The sequence below is a fragment of the Callospermophilus lateralis genome, chromosome 7 (assembly GCF_048772815.1).
Source record: "Callospermophilus lateralis isolate mCalLat2 chromosome 7, mCalLat2.hap1, whole genome shotgun sequence".
In the NCBI taxonomy this organism is placed as follows: domain Eukaryota; kingdom Metazoa; phylum Chordata; class Mammalia; order Rodentia; family Sciuridae; genus Callospermophilus; species Callospermophilus lateralis.
The window spans coordinates 112,435,490-112,462,156 of record NC_135311.1 but is presented as its reverse complement, the minus strand read 5'-3'; the positions used below and the strand labels follow the sequence as shown (position 1 = coordinate 112,462,156).

Here is a 26,667-nt window from a genome sequence, read left to right as displayed (position 1 = left end):
CTCACCCAGCTCTGATTCAGCATCCAGCTGGGGGACCTCATAGGACTCTTCCCTGAGAGAGCCCACAGGGTCTGGGGTTACTTGTGGGTCCCTCCCTACTCCAGGGGCTTCCTGACCCCCCCCCAGGCCTGCTCCAGTACTGGGCCAGGTCTCAGGAGCCCCAGGGGACAGCTCTGACCTCTCTGAGCCTGACCCCACCATAACCATGCCCAGACAGATCAAATGAATCACGCTTGGGGCTGAATATTCATTTCTGTTTCCAAAAAATACCAAACATACAGTCTTAGTGTGGCAGGGGACAGGGCCTGGCTGGGGACCTGGACATTACACACCCAGGGGACCCTTGGTGGAGGCGGGCAATTTAACAACAGGTCTGAAAGTCAAAAGAGAGAGAGTCGGTTAGTGGGGTGAGCAACACTGAGGGAGGCGGGTCTGTGGAGGTCAGTCCTAGACACAGGCCTGGCCAGTGGGGTAGGACCTTGGCCTTCACAGCAGCCCTGCCTGAGCCCATTCCCGGGGCAGGGGCAACGGGATCTGAGCTGATGATCCACCTGGGCATCCAAGCTGGGTGACTAGAAGAGGCCCAGACCTAGATATGTGTTGACGATCAGGTGCTCAGAGCCCCAGACCGAGCTTGGGAGACCTGGTGTGCCCTACTGGCCCTGCCCAGGGTGCTTCAGGGACTGGCTGCAGTGTCGGGCGAGGGGGCCACTAGGTGGGAAGACTGGTCGGGATGGGCAGGATTCAGACGTACTCTCGGGCAGCAGTTGAGGGTCCAGGGCGATAGGGCTGGGGGCTGCTGTTGGCTCTCTCGGGCTCTGGGCATGTGCAGCAGAGGAATGAGCCCCCCAGCATGGCCAGGCCAGCTGAGGCCCAGCCTACGAACAGAGCCGGGCCAAATTCATACCTGCAAGTGGGATGGAGAGTGGCATTAGGTGTGGTCGCAAGCCCTAGCCCTGCCTCACCCCATCCTCTCGGGGTCCTACTCCTCAGCCAGAAACCGGCAGAGGGAGGGTGGGGAGAGGGGAGCTGGAGGTTGGGCTCACAAGCTTCCTCCATCTCTCCAAGTAAATTGGGGTGAATGCTGTGCTTCCTCCCTCGCCCCACCCGGCATATGACACCACACTGGCCAACCAGGCCTAGGGTTGGCCTCCAGTCTCAAGGGTTAGCCTAGAGCCCCTGCTCTGAGCAGCTCGGGCTCAATTCCTCATCTGGCCAGTGGAGGGGGTATGGGAGGGCCCTAGAGGTTGGGTGGAGCTGAGCGATCCCTGCCATCTTCTTTCCCTACTGGGCTCCCAGCCAGGGCTCTCCCCACTGCCTTCTGGAGAAGGCCAGGCTCCTCTCTCTTGTTTGCTGGGCTCTCTGCACCTAAGCCTGCTGCTCAGCCCAGCCCTCCCCAGGGTCTCCCCACCTCTGTGGCTTAGCACAAGTCTAGGACTTAGCACCCCTTCTGGGGTGCCTCCCCAGCTCCTTCTCTGCCTGGAGTCCTCGTCCACATGCCACCTCCTCATAGGGGATTTTCCCTGATGCCCCTCTGTTCTCATTCCACCCTTCCTACCCCCTCAGCAGGAGATCCTCCAGTCCCTGAGAGCACGCAGAGGGCAGACAGGGCTCAGACCTGGCAAATCTGGAGCCTTAGGACTGTTGAAAGGATGAAGGGCCAAGTTCTAGTTCGGCTCCTTGAGCTAGGCCTTGCTTGGCAGGTCTTTGTGGCTGTAACTGGCAGCTCAGGAAACAAGCCTCACCCCTGAAGTCTGCTTTTCATCCTCCCCACATCTCTGCCTCCTTTAGGAGCTCTTCCAAACATGACAGCCCAGGTGTCCTTTTTCATCCTCCCTCACCCCCAGGCCTGTTAGGACCCTGTTCTTGCTCCCAGCTGGGCTGAGAAGTGTGGAGAAGGTAGGACGGGCCTCGGAGGTTCCCACCATTCTAGTCTCCAGATGTCTCCGAGCCTGCTTTCCACTGCTTCCTCCCTGGCCCAGAGCCCTCTGCTTGACTTTGCAGCAGCCACCATAATGTCTTGCCTTCTTCTCCTCTTCCACACACTATGGCAGAGCCACTGACACTGCCTTCTACTCCAGGATGGGAGCACAATCTTCTGATGGCAGCCAGACCCTGCCCCATCTGTCCTTTTCTCCAGTCTCACTTCCCTGGATCCAATACCTGCTGCCCCTGCAGGAAGCCACCTCAGCCTGCTGCCCCCAGTTGAAATGAATATGCTGAGCACTCTCTGGAACCAGGCACCGTGTTGAATTCCTTACCTGCATTGTCTTGGGGACCCTCACCAGCAAAAGCTGGTCCTTAGATTCTGGCTCCAGTTTATAGAAGAAGGCAGGTGTGGAAAGATTCAGAAACTTTCACAGGTCACCCCACCAGAACATTCAGAGCTATTAGAACCCGGAGCCAGGGCACTTAGCTGCTTGGAGAGTCCTTGCTGAGTCTGGGCACCCTCAGCTGGCCTCCTGTCCCTACCAAGGACACTGGTCTGGCTTTCCACTCCAGACAGCAGCTGGGACCCATTCCTTATGTCCCCCTCCAGGTGACCTCTGGAGGAAAGGCCACTGGCCCCAGAGGAGGCGAAGTGGGAGCCCCAGCCTTGGCACTCACCTGGCATTGACAGGTGTGCTTGGGTTGAAGAACTCCTGGGTCACCAGGGTGGCATACCATGAGACAGCAGTCAAGGTGCAGAGGCCTGAGGGCAAAGCAGGGAGGTGGGTCAGTTCTGTGGACCCCTGGTCAGCCACTGAGGCTGGGGCTATTTGCCGTGGCCAAGAAGGTGAAAAAGGGCACTCACCTGCCAGGATGAAGAGGGCACCCCCGGAGATGGCTACCCGGCCTTTGGCAATGGGGTTGCTGTCTCCGACCCGTGTACACTTCATGCCAATGACGCTGAGGACCATGGCCACAAAGCCCAGGAGTACAGCCACCACCATCAGGGCTCTCGCTGACTGGATGTGACCTGGGGCAGGGCCAGGATGGAGCTGAACAGGGGTTGGGGGAGAGGTGGGGCCTGCAGGGGAGGAGCCCAGCATGGGAGGGGCTTGGGCAGGAACTAGACTAGGCCAAATCACCTGCCTGGTAGGTCATCTGCCCACAGGTGAGACAGAGAGGACAGTGGGGATGTGACAATAGGAAGTGGGGTTGGGAGTCCCCTTCACCATTGATCCCATTACCCACTTCCCCTGGCACTTTCCTGCTGCCTTCTCTTGGGCCTGGTTCATCCTCCCAAGCAGAGAAGGAAGAGCTGAGGGTGTCAGAGGCCCAGCTCAGCTCAGCCTGGCCCCCAGCAGCAACCGTCACCGCCTCTCCATGGGTATGCATGTCAGACTAGGCCCCAGGCCAGCTCAGGAGACCTGGGTCCCTGAGGGAAGCCTACAACCTGCCTGGACTGGCACTGTGTGGACAGTTGATGGCACCTCTGCTCAGCTGTCCACGGAGCCCTCATCTCATTCGACCTCCCTTATCCTATAGAGTGTGAGAGTTCCCCTCTACGGTGAGGACCTCAGATGCAAAAATTTCAGTGGCTGTCAAGTTTATGGGATCTGGACCCCAGACGGTGGACCCTGCCTCCCAAGGGGCCAAGGTTGGCCTGGATTCTTAAATGTGCACGGGCTGTAGTGGGGGATTTGCAGGGGCTGGAGTGTGGCACTCAGCACTGAGCAGACTGTAAGAAAGCGTGCTGTGGACCACCCCAACCCCACACCCCGCCTCCCAGCCCCACAGGCCCGGGGCCTACCGTCCAGGGCAAGCAGCGAGTCATAGAGTTTGCACTGCACCTGCCCAGTGCTCTGGGAGGCGCAGGACATCCAGAGTCCTTCGTAGAGGCCGACAGCGGTGATGATGGCGTCACCTGCATAGGAGGACTGCTTCCACTGCGGCAGGGCTGTGCTGGCGATGATGCCCACCCAGCCACCCAGGGCCAGGAAGTAGCCCAGGAGCTGGAGGCCTGAGTTGGCCATGGCCCAGGGGAGGGGACCAAGGGTCCCAGGGCTCAGAGTTGGGTCAGGGTCCTGGGGACAGTGTGGTCATGGCCAGGAGAGAGTCGCAGCTGGGGTGGAAAAGCAGTGAGTGGCCCGAGGCTGAGGAGGAGAGGTGATGGCAGCTGTGGCAGCAGCAAAGGCAGTGGCTCTGGACTTCAGAATGCAGGGGGAGGCACCCAGGCTGGCAGAGGCCAGAGGCCCGCCCACAGCTGCAGCCTGAGCCAGCACAGGGTCCCCAGCAAAGCTCATGCCCAGCCCCCTGGGGTGGGAGGCGGGGCCAGGGACCAGGTGGGTACCCTGCCCCTCCCCATCCTTCAGGGGTAGAGAAGGGTGGAATTGGGAGGCGTGATCCTGTCTCTCCCCAGGTCTTTCTGCCCAGGGAAGCCCCTTTAGGAGCCTGATTCAAGAGCCCTAAAATTCCCATAATCATCTCATCAGCCCTGAGATGATGGACTTAGCTCTTGCAAGGCAGATCTGACCCTGGGGGTTGCCTGCCCTCTGACTTGAGGACGAAAAAGAAAAGAAATTCCAACTTGCAGCAGGTAAAACCTAGACACCAAGGAGAACTTTCTGGCAAGAATCGGAGACCAGATGTTAGAAACTAGACTGGGAATGGGGTGTTGGGAAGGAGGGTCCTGGGTACCTGGGAGCTATGTGTATCCAAAATAGGGTAAGCCAAACCAGGGAATATGTACTGTGAGGTCTTGTTTGAGATCCAAAGGGTCAGAGAGGGGCCCTTATTGAGGTTGGGCCAGAGCTGGCTGCAGGCCAGCAAGGGGCCTGGCGGGGAGCTGGGGAGACAGTACCAGTCAGCCTTCTGGCATGGGCCTGAAGGAAGGTGGATTGCTCAACCCGTTAATCCCCTTGCTGGCTAGTTTAGCAGCTCCTGCTGGGACCTGGGACAGCAGGCCCTGGCCCCCAGCTCCAGAACAGCCTGACGGGAACAGTGGCTTCTGCACATTCCTGGGGTTCAGGCTGCCCCCTCCTGGACCCCCTGCTCCCCCTTCTCTCTCCAATTCGAGCCCGGCCCTCAGGAGCAGGGGAATGTTTAACTCTCCTCCACCTCATTAGCAATCCCCTCACGTTCATTTCAGCCCCACGGGCTTGGTGTGGGTGCAGCAGGAATGTCACACCCCTGCTCCTGCTCCCACCGCCCCTCGCCCCTCGTCTGCCCCCTGTAACCTGTAGCCCACCAGCCCTTGGGGGACTACATGGGGGAGGCAGGGACCTGCTGCGACCCTGACTCTGGCCAGCTTCCTCCCCCAGACCTGCAGCCGCCTCTGCAGGAACAAGTCCCCAGCCTGCTCCCTCGCATTCTTCACGTGGCTATGCAAACCGAGAGGGTGCCAGGCACTGAGCACACAATGGCAATCCTGTGTGCCCGCCCAGGGCGTGGGCCCCTGGTATGGCCTGCAGCTCCAGGGAGCTGGGTGAGTGGTCGGCCCTCTGAGGGGTCGGGGTGGGCGTGGTTTGGCCCACAGTGCCACACACTGGGTCCTTCTTAGGTCCCCTTGTCAGGAAGTTCTGAGCCACATGGGGTCTGTATACTCACAGAACTGCTTCCTGGGATGGCCCTCAGATCCCCAAATGCCAATGGGGTGCAGAATGGTGGCAGAAAAGTCAGTCCTGAGTTCAAATTGCTCTTTCTCAATGACAAGAGAGTAGGATCCAGGGGAACAGGGAGTGTGGTGGGAGCCCCGCATGGGGAAGGAGACAAGACCCAGGACTCCTGGGGAGGCAGTGAAAGCCCCGAGACTGGCTTTTCTTGTGCCTTGGTTCCTCTAACCCTTCCAGGCAGGCTGACCTCTACAGAGGCTGAGGTGGAGGGAGGGAAGCAGGAGGGAGGGCTTCTCCTTGCAGGTGTGTGGCACTGCTTCCCCTTCTGCCTTTCACAGAGAGGCGCTAGCTTCAGATTGGGAGGGGCAGGCAGTCACAAGATGCCCCTCACAGATGACCTGTGCTGTGGAGCCTAGTACCCTTACCTCTAAATGGACCTCTACCATGGAGTTGTGATGGTTGAATAAGGTAAGTGACCCTTGGGGGAAGGCATGGGAAGGGGAGGGCAGCTACTTGGCACATGACATTCCCACAGGTGGGGTCCTCTCTTTAAACTGGCCTCCCAGGTCAGGTATTTAAACTGTGGAACCTCAAGGCCACACAGAAATGGAGTGTCAGTGACACCTGGGTCCTCAAGACCACGAGCTGCAACCTCCTCTATTGACAAGTGAGAGAGCTAAGAGCCAAGAGGGGAAGACAGTGACTGCTGAGGGCCAAGGTGTCACAACTGCAAGGTCCTAGAGGCAGCAGGACACTCCTCCTCCCTGAACCTCCTGGTTGGCATATCTTTCTTGGAAGCTCTCTCTCTCTCTCTCTCTCTCTCTCTCTCTCTCTCTCTCTCTTTTTTTTTTTTGGTATTAGAGATTAAGCCCAGGGTTGCTTAGCTACTGAGCCACATCCTCAGCCCTTTTTAAATTTTATTTTGAATAGGATCTCACTAAGTTGCTTAGGTCCTTGCTAAGTTGCTCAGGCTGGCTTTGAACTTGCCATCTTCCTGCCTCAGCCTCCCAAGCCACTGGGCTCACATGCCCCACTGCATCCAGCTCATATAAGGTTTTGTGTCTGTTCTTTCAGAATGTCCTACTTTAGTGGACTTCCCTCATCAATGCTCCAAAGCCTTCTGGAATTCAGGTCCTGCTTCTGGAGTGGCACATCCTAAAAGGCATAGCTTTTCCAGCCTGGGCACCTGCCACTCTTGGTGGCTTCTGCAGTGAGTGACTCCCAGGCATGCAAGGAGAGCAGGAAGGGACTCTTCCCACTCCAGCCTCCCATGAGAGCTAACTGAAACTGCTCTGGGGTGGCACATGCCAAAAAACTATTTAAAAAGTGCTTTCACTTAGATTACAGGAAGCCAAGAGTTCTAGTTTTATCTCCATCATTGAAAAGCTGTGTGACATTAGACATCCCTCAGCTTCTCTGAAAAATAGGAATAACATCACTTGTCCTGCCTGGTTGATGAGGGAGTTTACAAGGATCAGATACTAGGTGAAAATTGCTGCTGGAACATAAAAAATATGTCAGAAGAACTCTGCCTAAGGAAAGCTGTCCCAGAGAGGCTCCCCCAGGGCCTGGCCTCCCCCTTGGGTGCCTTCTCACTACTTCCTCGGCAACTGCGCCTGGCCGAGAGCTGGCCTGGATAGTGTTGCTCACTGACTCTTATGAGGATTAAACGTTTTGCCTCCTTCTGATCCAATCCAGCACCTTCTCTGCAGCCACTGTGAGAAACTCTGAATCTCAGAAGGGGTGCTGGTCTTACGACCCCCAACTTGGTCTGAGATTCCTGTGCAACCACAGGCTCAGGACAGAGATGACTTGTCTCAGGCCACACAGAAAGCAATGCAGCCAACTATTCGACCTGCTCGGGCCCTGATCTGGAATCCCATAATAGTCCACATCATCCCAATTATTGCATTTAGCCACTGCCTTCTTCCTGAGGATTGTAAGCAGCCGCTTGAGTCCCAATGCCTAATCGAGGATGGGAACTCCTGCAATGCACATCCAAGGGTGCCTTCTCTCCTCTGCAAACAGCACTATACACAGGTCTCTGGTGTCCTGCTGAGAGCTTTGCCAGCTGTGCTAGGTACTGGAGACCAAGGGCTGTCACGTCCAGTTCTTCCCCAAGTTTGTTGAGTGGCCTTTCTTCTCCTGTAATCGTTCTCTGAGCCCTCTCCCTTAATCTCAAACTAATTTTCTCCTGTTGCTTTACCAAATGGGGCAATCACAGTCACATCTCAGTCGGGACCCTACCATCACCCTCTGCTTCCAGGAGGACTCACCCCAGGCTAATTATATACACTTATCTTGGTCCAGCTGCCATCAAAAACATTTTGACTTTTTGTGAACTCTGTAGAGACAGTCTGCTGTCCGTATGTGGTTAGCATATGTTGAAATGGTAAAGGTCATCTGCCTTGATGTGGAAACCTAGAAAACCAGAATGAGGCCCTTGTATATTTCCATAATGTTGAGTCTCTACCCTGCTAAGCACTGTGCTCGGCACTTGGTGAGCATTCCCTCTGCTACCCGTAACCCTCTGGGGCAGTGAGGACTGAAATCCCGTTGTCCTGGTGAGGAAATGCTTGGAGGCTGCCCATCTTGAAGGTCACATACAACTCTAAGTGGGGGAAGTGAGTTACTCTCAGCACATGGGTGCAGCTGTACCCATGCAGTCCTCTCTGCACTGGGTCACCCAGTGAGGACAGAGAAGAGGTCAACAAAGAGAGGAACAGCCACTGTCTGGACTGGATCATTCGCATGGGCATGCTGACATGCAGTGCTAGCTTGCAGCCTGAATAATCATCATTTCTTGACTCCATGTCTTCTTCTAAGTTCATCTTTCTTTTCTTTCTTTTTTTTTTTTTTTTACAGAGAGATAGAGATTTTTTTTTTAATATTTATTTTTTAGTTTTTGGTGGATACAACATCTTTATTTTTTATGTGGTGCTGAGGATCGAACCCAGTGCCCCGCGCATGCCAGGTGAGCGCGCTACCGCTTGAGCCACATCCCCAGCCCCATCTTTTTTAAAAAAATATTTTTTTTAGTTGTCAATGGACCTTTATTTATTTATATGTGGTGCTGAGAATTGAACTCAGTGCCTCACACATGCTTGGCAAGCCCTCTGCCACTGAGCCAATCCTAGCCCCTATATTTCTTTTCTTTTTTTTGTGTTGCTGGGGATTGAACCCAGGGTCTTGTGCAGGCAAGGCAAGCACTCTACCAACTGAGCTATATCCTCAGGCCTCTGAGTCCCATCTTTCTACCAAACTCCTGGAAAGGTTGTCTATGTCTCCCTTTCCTGAGCCCGTCCACACCACCTCACCAAGACATCTGTTGCTGAAGTGTCCATTGATCCCTTGTTGCTGCATGTGAAGGTGGGTCCTCAGTTCCCATCTCACTCAGCCTCTGGGCGGCATGATGCTGCTGTTCCCTCTCCTTGAAATGCCCTCATCCAGTTCAGGATGCCTCTTGGTTCCCTGGCTCTCAGCTCTGGCAGCGGGTCCCAACCGTCCACTGCTCCCTTACTTCCAGACAAGCTGCCTTCTGACTCCTTCTCTTCTCCTCCTGGCTTTGGATGGTATCATTATGCTCCTCAAACTCAAGCTTAGCATGTCTAAACCAAACTCCTGGTTCCCGTGCCCCTCAGCTATTCCTATTGCAGTCTTCTCCTCCGCTGCCAGGGGAGAGCAGCTCTCCATCCATCTGCTTAGCTTCTTCTGGATGCTTTTTCTTACACATCCTGGACAATCCATCAGCACTTCCTGTTGTCTCTGACTAGACCTAGAATTCAGCTTCCCCACCTTCACTGCTGCCGCTTGGCCCAGGCCACCTTCCCCTCTCCTGGCTCACTCAACAGCCCCACAGGTTTTCTTGTCTCCATTCCTTCCCCCGTGGCTTATTCGTCATATACGGATCATGAAACCTTTTGCAATAAAGTCAGAGTGGCACATGCTTATAATCCAGTGACTTGGGACGCCCAGGCAAGAGGATCTCCCATATAAGCCCAGTCTTGGCAACCTATGGACACCATGTTAAAAGGTCTGGGGACATAGAATTACTATTCTATGCATACTTGGGTTCAATCTCCAGTACGGGACACACACAAATTTTAAAATATAAGTCGGGTGCTGTTGTTCCCCTGCTCAAAACCCTTCTGGGGCTCCCATGTCCTCAGTGCAGTCAATGAGACCCCCAAGACGTGACCACTTGCTACTCTCCTCCTGGCCCACTCTGCCACTGTGTCGACCTTTTTGTTACTTCTTCTGCCTCAGAGCCCTGATTTGCTTTATTTTCTACCTCACAGGATTATACACATACAAACACACACATACACATATTTACACATTTATTATCTGTCTCCCCTACAAAATATAAGCTCCATAAGGGAGGGCAAGGGCTTATTTTTTTCCCTACCATATTCTTACACAGCTGGTCTCAAGAAATAAATTTGGTTGATTGTCTAAATGAGTGCAGGTTCCCTGTCCCAGTGCATATCAGGCACAGTGAGGATGATGGGCTTGGTGCCAGGGATGAGGCCAGAGGATCTGCATATCCAGTTCCATGGTCAGTGTATCGCAAGAGCTATCCTGCACATGGAGGCCCTGAGGTACAGGGCTCTGCGGCCAGCCAGCACAACAGGATGCATGTGGCTGCCATGGGGGCAGTCTGCCAGCGCACTGCTGACCGCCATTCCCTGCCAGAAGAGGATTAGGAATAATCCCAACCATTCATCCAGAGCTTTACAGTTTACAAAGTGTCGTCACACCCGATAGAGCATCTGGGCCACACAGCTGTCCCAGAAGATGGGCAGGATGAGAACGAGGACCCTCCACATCTGGACAGGACCCCAAGGCCCTGGTTAAGTGTGGCCTGAGGCTTCACAGGAAGTGGCTGGGCTGGGTCTCGAGCCAGGCTTTCCTGCCCTCCCACTGGTCACTGCATCTTTCCCAGAGCAGTTTCCACCAGGTGAGGCCTTTGCGGCAGAATGGACATATTTCCACTCTCTGAACAAACCACCAAACAAAAAACACAAATCATTTATTCTTTGGTTGTCCACACAGACACTTAAATACTGTACTGCTGTCATGCAGCTGCCCATGCAGGCCCTGGGGTAGCTCTGTGTCCTGAGCCTTCAGTCAGTCCCAGAGGGGAGTGGCATCCTGCCACATCCACTCCAAGAGCAGTAGCACCACACAGAAGGCTGTGAACTGAGTCCCCTCAGCTGAGCAGCAACCTAAGTTCCACTGCTCTGTGGCCCTGAGGGGCAGCCAGTCCGGGGTGTAGGACAGAGTTCTTCCCTATGAGTCCAATCACCCAGGCACATGTGAGCAGAGTGCTGTCATAGCTCATCCCTGAGCTTCGACTCACTGCCTGGGGGAGACTCTTCCCCAGGTTGGGAGGGGTCCTGCTGTGCATTCAGGGGCTGCTCCTGGGGCAGGTCCATCTCCTCTGGGCTGAAGAGCATCTTCACCAGGTCATCTGCCTGCACCCTGTCCTGCAAGGACAAAGCCCACCCATTCAGAGAGGCCTGGGACCAGGGGTTCATCCTCCTCTGGCTGTGGTGTCCTGAACAATGCAGGCTGCTACATGGCCTGAGTTCCCACTTTCCCAGCGGGCCTGTGCCTGGACAAGACAGCTGAGGGGCCCAAGAAGGGAACCAAGAACTCAGCACACACCCCGGACCCTGTTTACAGGTAAGGAAGAAGGCCGGGGATGAGGCAGCATGACAATGATGACAGGCTGCTGTGGGAGCCCCATACCCAATGTGCCCTTTGTGACTACTGGCAGCAGGATTTGGGGCAGGAGGATGAGAAACAGGGGCCTTCCAGGAAGAGTTTACTCAGCATAATGGGTTCTTACACGCTCACTATGTCGAGGGTCTAAGGTGAACCACAGGGCGATGGCACAGCGTTGCCCCCTGGTGACAGCCTTCACTCCATGCGGGTTTTCAGTGCCTGAAGAAAATCCCACAGCCCTTCCACACTGGGGCTGCACCTCTGCCTAAAGGGGACAAAAAGAGGGCATGCACAGGAGAACAACTTAGAAGAGCCATGTGCTCACTAGGGGCCAGGACCGAGGGCAGCTTCTGCATGGCTTCCCAGAGGTCAGGGTTAACGGTCAGTTAGAGGAGCAGCTGACATATCTCAAAGCCACCTCGTTTGGGGAAAGGGAACTGGTCACAAAGAAGCCCAGTGGGTCATTCTGTACACTGTACTTTGTGGAGATCAGCTCCAGGAAACAAGATTTCTATCCCCTGGGGATAAGGACAAAGGCACACTTACCGTCACAGTCTTGGCATCCAGTTCTGTAAAATAGAAGTTTCCTCCATCAAAGTCCCCATTTAGGTAAAGGATGGCACTGGGAAAGGCAGAAACATCCCAGTGTGGCCCTTCTCCTCCCACTCCCCAGGGCCGTCACCTCCACATGCTCTGCTCCAGCAGCTGGAGGGTGGCCTTCCAGGGGAAGGAGCCTGTAAGCAGCTTCTCTGAAGCCATGGCAGCCCACAGCCTTCCACCCTCCACCTCCTCAGGCTCCTGCTCTTGTCATCAAGCCCACGTGGGTGGTTACACTTCTCACCCCACCAGAAGATCCCCCGCTGCTGCCTTCCTATCAGGGGTTGAGAAGAGGGCTGGACTGGAGGGACTGCTGGCCCTGGCCTGTATACACACATGTGCTGAGAGTGCGCAGGCAGAGTACAGGGCACCAAGGGGCAAGCACAGGCCTCCTTCATGTGGCACCTGCCACCACATTCACCTGTAATCCCGGAAGGTGTAGGCAGGGGGCTCCTTGATGCACATAAGAGTCTCAGCATTCAGGATGCAGTTGTCCACGTGGACTGGATGGCTGCTGTCCTTCCTCTCAGCTTGTGCTTCTGGAGCCAAGGGAACCGTGTTAGTGCTGGGCACTGCAGGAGATATCACAACTCTCCTATTGCATGGGGCGGCGCTTCCCAAATGTGTTTCAGTCCTTGGATATGGTCAACGAACTGAGGGAAGCTGAAGGGGGTGTCTTTGGCTAAGCCACAGCTTAGAGGTCAGGACAAGTATGCAGGGGCAAGGAGGGTGCAGCAGGCAGGTCTGTGGGTCTCCAATGAGGCAGGTCCTGGCGGAGTGGCCTAACTGTCTGTAGCTAGACTCTATGAACTGGGAACTGGGGGAAGTGAAGACAAGGACTCAGGAGGTCAGCAGGGTGCAGGGCAGAGTGAGGCAACTCTCAGGAAGGACTGCAGGAGGTGAGGGGAGAAGGGGGGGGGAGCAGCAAAGAGAAAATAACTTTAAAGGCGGCTCTGGAGTTGGGCAGGCACAGAAACCACATAGGGAGAAGGCATGAAAAGGAACAGATGGGGCTTACTATAAAAGGCCAGACGTTTTACACTACGCAGGACAATGAACACACCTTTCTCCAGCGCAAACCTTCAACAGATCCCATGACTGGCAGCACTGTCAAGTCACAACAGATGCCTCTTGGGCTGTCCCCACTTGTCCAGTCCGTCACCAGGCCCTGCCCACTCTCCTCAATACCTCTCCTATGGTATCACAATCTTATCTTGAGTGTGATTTCCCTTCTCCAAAACTCTCAACACATGGCAGCAAATCATAGCTTCTAAAAATAAAGGTGTTGTGAGTCCTTCATTGCTTGATGACTCCTCCCTGGCCTCCCACTGCCTTGGTCAGCTCTCCCCCACCTTGAGGCTCCATGACACACACAGTCCTATGCTTGACATGTTCTCAGATTTTCACAGAATTCCAAAAATCTTGAGGGAGAGAGAAGACCTCTAATCTCTGTCACCTACCAAGGGCATGTCAATGCCAGGGGCCCTCTGAAGACTACAGCATGACAGAGCTGGCTGTGAGCCACGTGTGACCCCTGCAGCCTGGCAGTACCTCACCCCTGCTGAGGAAAGCAAAAGGAGAGCAAAAGGGTGAGGTAATGAGGAATAACCTTGCATCCACTGTGACTTGGATTTGCAGCACAGCTCATTACTGACATTCCAGAATGTCTCCATAATCTGGCAACTTTCTTAGTTGTCTCAACTACTAGGCCCCTAAATGCCTGTTCCTTTGATCTGCTAGTCTCTGGGTAATACATCTTCTTGCCCCACTGTGAATTCCACAAATGTATTCATCCTATAAGCTGCCACCATGCCTCTGGGAAGCCTCATGAACCCTGGGCAGGGTGACTGTAACGTCCTCCAGGCTACTATCACACTCAACATGTTGGGCTCCCTCCAGTTTGTCTGCACTGGTTCCCTCCATGTCCCCAAGGTGCAGCACAGTGCTGGGGCACAACATGCTCAGGGAGGCTGCAGGGTGATGAGACCCACCTTCAATTGCAGTGCGGCACACCAGGTGGGAGTAGGAGAAGTAGAGAGGGGTGTCCAGACGAAAGTAGGACTCCATGACACGCCGCACCTTCTCCGTCACATTGTAGTACAGGTGGGCACTCTGTAGAGGAACTTTCCCTTCCTGCCCCAGCTGCCAAGGAGATTGGTGATCAGATACCTTGAATGCCCCTTTATGGGCCGCAGGGACACTGAAGCATCAGGCCTGATGCTGTAAGAGCCCAGTGAGCATCCCCTACCTGCTGCCAAAGGCACAACCTCTCTGCTCCTCACATCTGAAACCCCCACCATAGTACTCTTTTCCCTCTTTCAAACCTGGTGCATCCTGCACAGGATACAACCCTTTGGAACCAGCAGTTCTTCAGAAAGCATCCCCATAGCTCTGGGTACAGTCTTATCTTGCGCACCTCATTTCTATCACAATGGTGCTAACACCAGAATTCAAGTTACCACATTTAATAACTTACCTGTAATCTGTGACAACTGGAATATAAGCAGTAAGATACTTTTTCTTTTCTACCACTAGTTCCATCTCCTCCCCAAAGTCTCAGCTTCCCCCTAGTCCCACCTCCTCAGACAAGAAGATTCCTCCCTTCTCCTCATGCTAGACTGCCCAGGATTGATTTTACCTTGAGGGCTTTGAAGACAGTGACTCCATAGAACTTTTCACTGGGGGTATGTGGGGAGGTCTGACCTCGGTAGCCATCTCCTGAAGTTGCTGCTGCCTATAAGGCTCAAAAGACAAGGTGAAGTTAGCCCAGGTGGCTGAAGCCTGATAAGAGGTGGTCAATTGCAGGCAGCAAGGGGCAGACCAAGGTTCAACACCTAAAAGGCATGTGGAGAGGCAGGATGTTGGACCCTTGGGGAAAAGGTGCAGTAGCTGGGCTTCCCTTACATTGGTCAGTCTCTGTAGCTCCCGACACTCATCATCAGAGATCATGCCATCCATCACCACTCGCTGGGAACCATTCAAGAGTTTGGAGTTCATGGTGAGACTGATGCCTTCATACAGCAGGGGACCTCCTGCAGAGCAATGACAAGGGACGAAACCCTACAGCCTCTTTGTGAGGAACAGAAATTGCAGCTGTTTCCTATTCACAAGAGAAATCTCCCAGTGAGTCACTTCCAAGGTAGGGTGGTCCAGAGGACAGAACTTGGAGATGAAATAGAGGTCCAAGTCTTATTCCTGGCTCTGCCACCAAATAGCTACTGGCTCTTGGGCCTTCAAAAGTTGTTAAAACATTCCTAAAACCTAAGTTCCAGCTTCAGAAAGAACTGGCTTCTACTCCTGAACCTTCCACTTATTAGCTAGATGACCTAGGCAAGTTATTTATCTTCTTTGAGGTCAATTTTTTTTTTTTTTTTTTGATACCAGGGATTGAATTCAGGAGTGTTTTACCACTGAGCCATCTCCCCAGCCCTTTTTATTTTTAATTTTTAATTTATTTTTAAATTTTGAGACAGGGACTTGCTAAGTTGCTTAGAGCCTTACTAAATTGCTGAGGCTGACCTCAAACTTGTAATCCTCTTGCTCAGCCTCTGAGCTGCCACCACACTCAACTCTGAGGTTAATTTTAATTAATTATATGTTCTCATCTTTCAAATGATCTACCTCATAAGTTTGGTGCCATTTGATGTTAACAATGAATAAGGCAAATTGATAGTTTATCATAGTATTCAACTCATACTCAAAAATGTTGGCTACCATCCATTGGTCATATCATGTAAGTAAAATAAGGATCTCAGAATCTGCCCAACTCACCTCTCAGATAATTAAGAGAAATAAGGGAAAACATGAAAGTTCTCTGAAAATAAAGGAATGCTGAACAGACTTTTCACATGCTAACCTTATTATACCCACCGCTGACAATTTAAGCAACGGTAGGGCAGAGGCCAATATTTCTCCCTTATCACTCTATGGTGTGTCTCTGTACTGGGGAATTCCAGAGACTTGATTCAACGTCCCTACGTGCTGTGGCCTCAGTGAGTGCAAGGCACTGTGCCAGATGAGAGGGGCTAACACCCGAAGAGGGACCTTCCCACAGCCATGCCAACACCCAGCCCAAGCAGACTGCAATGACTGAAGAAGTTTAAAAGAAAGACGGAGGTTAAGGGAGCCTTTGTGTATTGTACCTCAGGTGGCTTCAGGGGTCGATATAGTAGGAGGTGTTAGGAGCAGGGACAAGCATAAATATACATGAGCAGAGGGCAGGCTCAGAGAACAAGGAGCAACCCGCCTGATGCAGAGGTGTACCAGGGGAAGAGTAGGACATGCAGGTAAAGGGGCAGGAGCAGGGGCTCACGTGGAAGTGGTGAGGACAGACTAGATGAGGAGAAGTAGGTACAGATAAGAGGTGATGCAGCCTAGCAGGCCTGAGGCAATGGGGTGGGGGGCAAAAGAGATGGGCAAGGGTGGAAAAGGAGCCAAAGGATGCAAAGATTCTTAGTCTCTGTAATAGGATGAGTGGAGGAAGGCAGGAGAAAGGAGTTTGGAGTAGGGGACAGATGAGTTTTATCTTACTACATACTTCCCGAAGTGAATACACTAGGCTAACAATGACACAGGAATCTCACTTCTCAGCCAAAGGCCAGCTCTTGCCAGGAGAAAGTTAGGAAGGACAGAAGCCAGGGCAAAGGTCAGTCCTAATACCTGAGATAAGGAGGCTAGCCCACAGTGACCTATACAATGCTGGAGTGGATGCTGCCTGACAAATGTGGGGTGACCTGCCTGGCTGCCCCTATGATTGTCGATGTGCCCCTAGCTCTGTCTTCTTACCTTCCCGGGTGAGCCTGCTCACATCCAAAGACTCCTTGGTCTTCTCTTCCACAAGAGTCTCAATCTCCTTCATAAGGTTGCCGATCTCCTGGGAGATGCGGACGGCGGTTTCCCGTTCTGACCTGTGAGCACAATGGCTCTGAGGACTGTGCTGGGCCAGCCCTGGGCTCCCACCCCAGCTTCCCAGACTGGACCTGCCCACCCCTGGCCAGGAGTTCCCATCTGCCTGGGCGCAGGAAGCCTCAAATGCTTCGTCAGATCCAATCATGCAGTTTCTTCAAGGGCCTCACTTCTGTTTCTCTTGTAGTCTCTTGGGAATAACCTCTTCTGGAGTCCATGAATCCTGAAAGTAGGCCAGGAAAAGTGAACTAGATAGGATAATGCACTTACCTACATAATCCTCCAGATCTGCAAGTGTGAATCAGGGCCCCATGAGGAATCTGCCCCCTTTAGGAGTGAGGCGGAGCTCTCCAAACCCAATTCATGTAGCTGCCCAGGCCCCTCATCCTCCTGGCTGCTCTCATCCGGGTGGCCCACAGATCCCCCTGGCTCAGCCCCTGGCAGTCTTCTCCTCAGAGCTGTCCATTGTACTACTCCCCCATCCCTCAGTGCTGCCCCTCTTTCCTCCTCCCTCCCCTACTCACCGGATCCACAAAGGGAATTCCAAACACATCGTAAGCGAAGAAAAGCAGCTCTTTCTCCAGCAGGCTGCGCTGTCGGTACTCCTGGGCACTCTGGAAACAGTGGGAGGACTCTCCTAGAGCTCAGGTGCCTTTCGCCCTAGGGTGGCCCTCCTTGGCACTCTGCACTGCCCTCCCTGTGACTAAGGCCTCCTGCCCCCACCATCTGGTATGTTTGCTCTTCAATTTGGGACAAAGGTCCCTGTGCTCAAGGGTTCCTCCTGCTTGGCACAAGCAATGCTCTAAGGACAACACAGCCAGGCTTCCCTTGAATAGAAACAGCTCCCTTCCTCCCCTTCCTCAGCCCCAATCTCCAGGACAGAAAATCTGATGATTCTCAGGAGATGAGGAAACATGCTTCAGCATTCCAAATTCCTCCTTGACTTCTGCAGGAGTCAACAATCAGGTAGGAAGCCTAGCTGTTAGGCAACTCTCCTTTCATTGTGGGGGGCCTGAACCCCAAGGGCACTCTATCACTGAGCCACATCCCCAGTCCTTTTCATTTTTTATTTTGAGACAGCATTTCACTAAGTGGCTAAGGACGGTCTCAAACTTGTGATCCTTTAGCCTCAGCCTCCTGAGTCACCAGGATTATAGGTGTGAGTGACCATACCCAGTTTGTGTTAGTCATTTAATCTTTACAACCACCTCTGGGTAGACACTGTTATCCTCATTTTTCAGAACAACAAACTGAGGTGCAGAGGGGATCTGTTTAATGTGACTCTACAGGAAATGGGGAGCAGGGACCTACATTAAAACCAAGATCTCTAATTCTCAGGACCCTGTGCCTTCTACTCCACCACCTGCCTCCTTCAGAAAGACCGGACCCTATCCCTTCTTGAAGACAGGCAGCTGCAGAACTGCTGGACTTCCCACATGTGCTCATAGGTAGGGCTTACCCAGGGTAGGGAAACTGAGTCCCTTTTGGGGTCACATCTTTCCCTGGGTGCCCTTCTAGTGTCCAAGCAGCAAAAGGAGGAAGGAAGAAAAAAACAAGACATCATTAGTCGAAATAAAAGATGAGGCAGTTCAAGGAAGAAAGTGCTGAAGGAGCCAGTGAGTCCTATCAGCTGCTATAATTATCCAAGAGGAAGATGGAAATTTTCTCCTAAGGAGTTTAAATTACTGGCCTCCTTCACCAAGTGCTAGACACAAAGCCGTCTGTGTTATCTCCTTTAACCCTCTCCAACAACTCAATGAGGCCAGGAAGCAAACCCCACTGCCGCCACTTATTCACTCAACACTGATTTATGAAGTGTCAGCTGTGTCAGAACTGTGCCCAAGAGGGACAAGCAGGGAACAGATTCCAGGCACCACAAGTCATTCACAGGTCACACACAAGTTATTTCATCTACATGTCCTCCTCTCCACAGCTGAGGGGCAGCTGTGATGAGTGAATAGGATGATGCATGCTCAGCCACCCTGCATAGTGCTTGGTTTGTATGGGAGCTCAACAAATGCTAGCTACCTTTAAGAGGAAATTTCTAGTTAAAAATGGTAGACTGACCACATGGGTTATTTTCCCTCCCCTTCTCAGACTCACTAATATAACCAAAAAGAAAAAAAGACAAAGAGCCTGAAGTGACATCTTAAAACCAGATAGTCACCATCTAGTGGCCAGAGAGAACAACTACAGGGAAGCAGGACTTCACATGGGAGGGGCTGGCAAGACTCATGATTCCAGAGCCAGGAAGGAGGAAGCTTGGCTCTTCCCTCAGAGGAAGAGCTATAAGACTTTGTGCTATAAAGACTTTGTGCTATAAAGAGATGGGGAAAATGCTGAAATATGGGAAAGAACTGACAATGGCAGCAAGAAGGTGCGATGGGTAGCAAAATGGAGAAAGCAGGCGAGTGCATAAAACCTAGCATGAAGAAAACAGTGATAGGCCTGGGCCAGAAGGTATAAGTGTCCCAAAGGGTGTGCTGAGATTGGGCAGAGCAGTTGCCTTGCGGTTCTGCTTTCTGCACTGAATCAGAATGCAGATTGGGCCCAGATGGTGCTGGAGGCCCTGGCATGTTCCCAGTGCTCCCTGTGTTCCTTTTCTGAGTGACAAGCTGAGCCAGCGCATGCATGTACATGTGCCCAGGCATCACAAGGCCCACTCCCTTACAATGCCCTCTCTCTGTCCTCTGGTCAGGGTTCAGGCTGAAGCAAGTCTCTCACCTGGCGTGGGCTGATGGAGCTGGCCTGCTCTTCTCCAAGCATAGCTGTATAGTAGGCCAGATTCTGGCTCATCACCTCATCATTGGGGAAAAAGAGGAGATAGGTCTTGGCACATTCGATAGCCTGTGTATAATTCCCAACTGTAGTATAAGAAAAAAGAAAAATGGCTGAGAGGAGGGGGTCTAATCCTGGGTACCAGGAACTACTTAGTGCTCAGTGTTCTTAAAACCAGATGGTCACCATCTAGTGGCAGAGAGAACAACTACAGGGAAGCAGGGCTTCACATGGAGGGAAAGAAGGAAGCTTGGCTCTTCCCTCAGAATGGTAGGCCTCCTGGCTTCAGTCTCAGCAAAGCTCAAGGCAATAATGACAAGTCAAGGCAATAATGACAGGCCCACTATATAACTCAACAGCCTGATTTGGGGGGAAGTTACAGAACACACAAATTATATAACTGATTTTTTGGTATTTAGTGTCAAGGCTGCCTATCATTGATATGGGAAAGAAACAGTCTTCTGCATGCCCACATATTTAAAAATTCACAAATAATTCAAATACTGGCCAATATCCTGCCTCAATACACACAATCATTAGACCAATTTCAGAAATATTCCCATCTTCCTACCTTCTTTTCCCTATGGAATCCCCAGAAGAGAGGGAAAGAATCACCTCTTTGATAGACAGCTCTTATTCATGTTAGTCTCTTCAACTCAGCTATGGGCATTGTGAGCCTTTGGATATATATAATACCTGGCTCACATTAGGAACTCAGCAAGAACCCATTGATTTGTTGGTTTTCTGGATACTGGCAGGATCTCTGTGAGTATGGGTGCTATTCAAGGGAGCAGGGCTGGAAATGCCCTGTGAGTGGTTTAAACCCATTGTAACTTTTGCTATTACTTTTAATTCAAATGCAAAATTGCATTAAAATGTGACAAGTGGAACAAGAGAAAGAGTTCCTACAGTCCTCCTCTCCATTTTTTGGGTGGCTAGAAATGGCTTCCTGGGCCACTAGCTTGTAACAAAGTACCCAGGAAACCAGGCACAGGACTTCCCATACTCACAGAAAGATGCCCAGTGTGTTGAAGAGATACAGTGGCTATAAGCCCTGCCTATCCAACACAGCTTTTTAGTTCAGGTGGCAGAGAGAGAGAAAAGAAATTTGGCCTTACTGTTATAGTACGCAAACTGCAGATAATTATAATGTGATGGGAGGAAGTCTTCAAAGGGCTTTTCTCGACTTGGGTGGGAAGCCAGCTCGGTGACACAGTTCTGCTTACAGCTAAGGACCTGTATATAATGATCTGAAAGGAATAAAAAAAAGTAGGAATAACTATGAGGTTCACAAATCCTGGTTAAGATGAACAAATTCAAGTGGAAGCAATTTTTAGTCAGATTCCTAGACTTAAAAAATTGAGGAATGAGGGTGTGAATGCTGTACCTATATTATCAGGATGTTGACCTTAGAGCACTCTGAACTGCACATACCTGTGATGGCCTGGAAGAGGTCAGCGTTGTAGTCCAGGTAGTTGTAGCCATCATAGTCATAGGGCCCTTCACAAAGGGCTCGACACTCCTGGTCTGCCACAAAGTACTCTTGCAGTGCTGCCTCTAGGTGGGGCACCGCTTCCTGTGGCTGTTCCTCTGAGTAGAGTCGCACTCCCAGCCGAAACTCATGCTACTGGGAAGAAGGAACACTCAAAGGCAGCTGCAGAGGAACTTCTCTGCCCTGCCACATCACCTGGGTCCTAATTCTTGCTCCTCAGTTATGGATGGGAAGGGATGACCTGGGTGGCTGCTATTCAATGAGGGCCTTTTGTAAATAGGTTTTATGTGTTCTTTTTGATAATTACAAACATTTAACTTTTAATGCAGGCAAAAGATGAATGGGAATTCACTGTAATTTTCTTGTGCCCTTTTTTTTTGGTAGGTCTAAAAGTTTTCAGATTAACATAATTTGCACCTGAATATATCTTTTGTGTGTATACTGGGGATTGAATCCAGGAAAATTCTGCTACTAAGCTACACCCCAAGCCCTTATTTATTTATTTTTAAATTTTCAAGCAAGGCCTCACTAAGTTGCCTTGGCTGGGTCTTGAACTTGGGATGGGATTATAAGTATGCATTACCATGTGCAGCAGAACATATAATCTCTCTTGTGGAAAGATTTTTTCTGCTGAACAAAAGATCAAGAACACCGAGGAAGCCCTGCACAGTGAGACCCTGGCTCAGTGGTTAAGTGCCCTTGAGTTCAATCCCTGGTATGAAAAAAAAAAAAAAAAAAAAGAACATTGAGGAATACTGTACTAGGTACTATAGTGAAAAATCAAAAACATACATGACAAAAAAATGTGAGTAGTAAATTAATATGGTATTAGACTTAGGATCCCAATGTACCCAAAAGCTCATGTGTGTAAAGCTTGGTCCCTAATGCAGCAGTGACTGGATCACCAGGGCTCTAATCTCATCAAAGGATTGATCCATTGATCCACAGTTTAAATGGGCTACTGGGAGGTGGTGGAATCTTTAGGAGGTGGGACCCACTTGGAGGAAATAGGTCACTGGGGGCATGTCCCTGAAGGGTATGCTTTGTCCTTGGTCCTTTCCTTGCTCTTTCCCTCCGCTTCCTTGCCACTATGAAGTGAGCAGCTTTGCTCTACCACCAGCTCCATGCCTCATCACAGGCCAAGTAACAATGCAGACAAATAACCATTGAGTGAAATCTTTGGAATTGTGAGCCCAAATAATCTTTCTTCCTTTTAGGTTGTTTTTCTCAGGTATTTTGTTACAGAAAAGGAAATGACTAACCCATATAGTCTCTGCCTAAGATGGACTATCATGCAGCCATTAGACACTGTGCTTTTAGCCAGGCATGGTGGCACATGCTTGTAGCACTAGTTACTTGGGAGGCACAGGCAGCAGGATTGCTGAGACCAGCAGTTTGGGACTAGGCAACACAGTGAGACCCTATCTTAAAAAAAAAAAAAAAAAAAAAAAAAGCCAGGTGCAGTGGCACACACCTGTAATCCCAGAGATTTGGGAGGCTGAGGCAGGATCACAAGCTGGAGGCTAGCCTCAGCAACTTAGTGAGATCCTATCTCAAAATTAAAAAAAAAAAAAAAATTGTTTTAAAGAAAGGGCTGGGAATATGGCTCAGTGGTAGAGAGGCATGGATTCAATCCCCAGTACCAAAAAAAAAAAGTGTTTCAAAGAAAATTAGAAGACATGAAAAATGGTTCATGATAGAATGTTAATTCAAAAAGGTTGATAAAAATTAGGTGCAGTGGCACACACCTATGATCCCATCTACTTGGGAGGCTGAGGCAGGAGGTTTGAAAATTCATGGCTAGTCTGGACAACTTAGGGAGACCCTGTCTCAAAATAAAAATAAAAAAGAGTGGGGATGCAGCTCAGTAGTAGAACATTTGCGTAGGATACATGAGGTCCTGGATTCAAACCTTAACACCATTAAAAAAAAAAAAAAAAGGATGATGAAAAAATATACAAAATATAACATCAATTTAGGTAAAAAATTAGATGTGAAAGAATGGGTTTTCTTAAGGTGACGGTATTACCAATTAGTAGTTTCTGTTTTATATTTATCTTCTCTTCCTAATGTTGTGTAGCAAACATTTGTTACTTCTGCAATCAGAAAGCAACTCTAGCAAATATCACTTTTAAAATAGAGACAGAAAAGGGGATAAAGTCTTGTTTACCATATGGGGTTTGGCCTCAAGATCCTTGAAGTCAGCCTCCTTCACACCAGACATGGTTTGGTAGTAGTCCAGGTTCTGCCGCATCTCCACATGTTCAGGATTGCCCACAAAGAAGGTGTGTGCTGCCGATACAGCTTTCTCCAGCTTGTTTATCTAAGGATCAAATACGAGAATATAATTCTGACATCCAAGCCCTGGGTTTGTGTCCAGCAGTACAGTCTATAGTAAACAGGAAATCCCAGCCTCCCTGAGCCTTTCCAAGCCTCCACTCATCATGCCCAGACCCTGGCAACCCCAGAACACACACTGATTTACAGGGATCACATACCAAGCATTAGGAGCACAGTGCTCCAGGCAGATTTGCAGCTATTTCCTAAATTGGCTTAGTGGCTCCCCAAATTCTGGGAGGTAATGTTTCAGTACTGTAAATCTTCTACTTTAAAATGAAGGACATATTGTAGGGGGAGCTATGATAACTGAATATCAAGAACCACAGTCTCAATAGTCAAATGTATGGACTGAGCTGAAGAAAATCTAAGGCTTCTAAAGAGCAGTTAACAATTACACTGTCTAGGAATTTTCCTGGAAAAGAATTTTGCTCAACAGAAAATCAAAAGAGTTTTTTGGACACATGTTCAGGGCAAAGGTAAGCCTTTTATAAAATCCAGACCTGGGTATCTTCTGACTCAAAGACTAGGGATCATGAGGTTAAAACGGTTATTTAAAAAAAAAAAAAAAAAAAAGGAGTTATAAAAAAAGTTATAGTTATTTTAAAAAATGTGCTATGGACCATAATAATGTCCACAGCAACGGAATCCAGCATATCAAATTCACACAGGTTTATATATAGACTCCAAAATAAATTAGAGGATCTAGTAGACTTTGGTGTCAGTCAGACCAGCAATAGATCTAGGTTTAATGACTCACTTGCTGGACTTTAGATAATTTAAAATTTGCTTCCCAAATTCAGTTCCCTAATCTGTCATCTGGAGTAGCACTCACTACCCATCTCATGGGATTTTGTGGGGTCAATAAGATGATATACATGTAGCTTTAAACACATGATGCTAAACACAGATGGTGCTGGTATCCTTAATGTGTTAAAGAAGAAGAAAAAAAAAAGCACACTAAAGGAGTCAGGCCTGGTTATGTGAACCAAGGTAAGTAATTCCCAGCTCTGTACCTCACTTTCTTTATCTTCAAAGTTAGGGTTTCTCCCATTTGTTCTTTGATGGATTTACTTCCCTTTATCTTTCAGCACAGCTCCTTACTTTACCTGTTCTTCATTCTCTTCCTTTCCTCCAGATCTTCCTTACCTGTGAGGCACCTCACTCAATTCTCTCTGGTGGACAAAGGCGCAGGTATCTTAATTCCCTGAATTGTTTCCACTGCCCTCACTTTCTCCTTCCAAAGCTTATTCCATGTAGCTTCTAGAATTAGTGCTCTAAAATCCAATTTCAATGATGGCTGTCTGGGATCTGCAGAATTTGCCCCTGAATCTGGTTTCACTAAACATTTTTAGTCTCCTCTTCTGCTGCTCCCCACACATATCCTGACCACCCAATCACAGCAATATATATATATATATATATATTATATATGTATATATATATATTTTTTTTCTGAATACATCATGCTTGGGTTTTAATTTTCCCTTTACCTGAAACAGCCATCCTTCTTTCCCAGGCAATATTTAGGACAGGCTCAATGTCACCTCTCAAGTCTCTCTAATTATTCTCTGAGATAAAGCTAGATTTTTCCTCCTTTGTGCTCACAACAGCCCTACTACATACTCTTTTGGTAGCCCTTACTACAGTGATCCTTAGCAGCAAAGCAAGACAATACAAAGAGTTAAGCATTTTAATCAGCTGTCCAAGAACTGGAATGCAGTAGGTATTCAATAAATGTTTGTTAAAGGATTTTAAGTAGTGCTGTTAAGTGACATGACCAAAGTCATAGTCCAATCATTTTAAAGTCCAGTACTCTTCCAAGCAACCAGGAGGAATGAAGGGGTACTACACAAGCAGAGTGCTCTTGCAGAGGTGGAAATCTGAGGTCCCCAAGAGTCTCTAAGTCTGTTTTTAGGTCTGTTGAATTATGAATATAATAGATACACAGCAGACCTCCTTCTTTCCCCTTCTCTTCAATAAATGAGACTAATAGTAGCATCTACTTCACAGGGTACCATGTGGATGAGGGCAAATAAGTTAATAAATGCTGTGCTTAAAACAGCGCGTGGAAGTACATGTGGTCTATCATCATCATCACACAAGCCTGGAACCCTCAAAGCCTATTTGTACACAGTTGGCACTGTGGCATTCCTAAAAACACTAATTTTCTTTGGAAACTGGCAGATTAGCCAGAGGGTCTCCCACAGGGTGGAGCCAGGCAGCCCCTGATGGCAACGTGGCAATCCCACGTCCTGAAGGAGCGCTGCAGGAAAAGCATCATTAGAGAACGAACCGGAAGGAAGATATTGTAGAAAGCTCCCGGCTTTTCACTTGGACATTTACAATGAAATCAGGATGAGAGACCCAACCTGCTGCTTCAGTTCCCTCTTGGAGCCACTACGGGAATAAAAGGTCAATCCTTTCTTGGCCTGGGACCTAACCCCAGACTGGACCTTTGGGGTTAACATCTGTCCATAATAACTGGGCGAGGCGGGTCCCCTAGCAGTTTCTCTGTTCTCCCTGGGTCTGAGGAGAGCTCCCCAGCCAGGAGGCCACCCTCCCTCTCTGCGAATACTTCCCTGGTCCTCCAGTTCCCCAGGTCGCCAGCAACCACTCTCCGAAGTTCCCCAGGCAGGTCCGCACCTTGAAGTAGGCGACCTGCAGGTAGTTGTAGGGGCTCCGCTTGCGGAACTCTAACTCCAGCTCCTCGCTGAGTGAGTGAGCGGCCGGCGGCCCAAGGCAGCGGCGCAGGCAGGCGGCGCGACGAAGCAGGCCCCCAAAGAAGCGCAGGTCATGCAGGGCGGCGGCGCCCGGGGCTTGGGCCAGACTCGCGGAGGAGCCGGAATCCAATTCCCACGGCAAGTCGGCTGCACATTGGGTGCGACAGCGCAGGCGGAGGGCCCGCAGGGCGGCCCGTGAACGCAGCGCCCGCTCCATGCTCAGGACGACCCCGGCCCAGTCCCCGCGCGCGTAGGCCGCGGTCCCCTCGGCGAAGAGCAGATCAGGCGCCGCCAGGTCCCATCCCGTCTCGGACTCGCCCTCGGCCTGGGAGGCAGTGGCAATCGCCAGCAGTATGGTTAGCAGCCTCCACAACTGCGGCGCCATCTCCTCCAGAGACTTAACGGGACGACAAGCCACCCGCTGCTGAGGACAGGATCCCACCCCCGACAAGGTCCCACCCCTGGGAGAAGCCCCGCCTCTTAAGAGAGTGGCGCATGCGCAAGGTCACACACCTTCTTGCTATCAACGTGGTCCCCGCCCCTCAGAGCAACCCTAGGGTTTGCTGGA

General features: G+C 50.7%; 2 protein-coding genes across 3 annotated transcripts; both read right to left on the bottom strand.

The window, feature by feature from the left end:
• Positions 1–324: 324 nt before the first annotated feature.
• Cldn19 (claudin 19) lies at positions 325–3,959 on the bottom strand. Its single transcript, XM_076862879.2, has 5 exons — positions 3,737–3,959; positions 2,795–2,959; positions 2,608–2,692; positions 755–907; positions 325–373 (listed from the first exon to the last, which is right to left on the bottom strand). Exons 1-5 carry the CDS (start codon positions 3,957–3,959, stop codon positions 325–327), a joined length of 675 nt encoding a protein of 224 aa, XP_076718994.1.
• Positions 3,960–10,545: 6,586 nt separating this feature from the next.
• Positions 10,546–26,535, bottom strand: P3h1 (prolyl 3-hydroxylase 1). Of its 2 annotated transcripts, none has more exons than XM_076860614.2 (15): positions 26,023–26,535; positions 23,210–23,362; positions 20,982–21,171; positions 20,666–20,797; positions 19,494–19,633; positions 17,294–17,383; positions 16,940–16,992; positions 16,650–16,771; positions 14,769–14,896; positions 14,503–14,598; positions 13,856–14,006; positions 12,286–12,436; positions 11,814–11,889; positions 11,392–11,532; positions 10,546–11,026 (listed from the first exon to the last, which is right to left on the bottom strand). In XM_076860614.2, exons 1-15 carry the CDS (start codon positions 26,482–26,484, stop codon positions 10,871–10,873), a joined length of 2,241 nt encoding a protein of 746 aa, XP_076716729.1. In that variant the 5' UTR covers positions 26,485–26,535; the 3' UTR covers positions 10,546–10,870. The 2 variants fall into 2 exon arrangements, with proteins under 2 accessions (XP_076716729.1, XP_076716730.1); XM_076860615.2 differs by having other exon boundaries at positions 12,286–12,403.
• Positions 26,536–26,667: the final 132 nt, after the last annotated feature.

Coding starts and splice junctions, on each gene's coding strand:
- Cldn19 (XM_076862879.2), bottom strand. CDS start 3,959: ATGGCCAACTCAGGCCTCCAGCTCCTGGGCTACTTCCTGGCCCTGGGT. Junction 2,960..3,736: donor CTCGCTGCTTGCCCTGGACG/GTAGGCCCCGGG, acceptor GCCCTGCCCCAG/GTCACATCCAGTCAGCGAGA. Junction 908..2,607: donor AGCACACCTGTCAATGCCAG/GTGAGTGCCAAG, acceptor TCCCACTTGCAG/GTATGAATTTGGCCCGGCTC.
- P3h1 (XM_076860614.2), bottom strand. CDS start 26,484: ATGGCGCCGCAGTTGTGGAGGCTGCTAACCATACTGCTGGCGATTGCC. Junction 16,993..17,293: donor GAATTCCCTTTGTGGATCCG/GTGAGTAGGGGA, acceptor GCCTACTTTCAG/GATTCATGGACTCCAGAAGA. Junction 12,437..13,855: donor GTGCCGCACTGCAATTGAAG/GTGGGTCTCATC, acceptor TATCTCCTGCAG/TGCCCAGCACTAACACGGTT.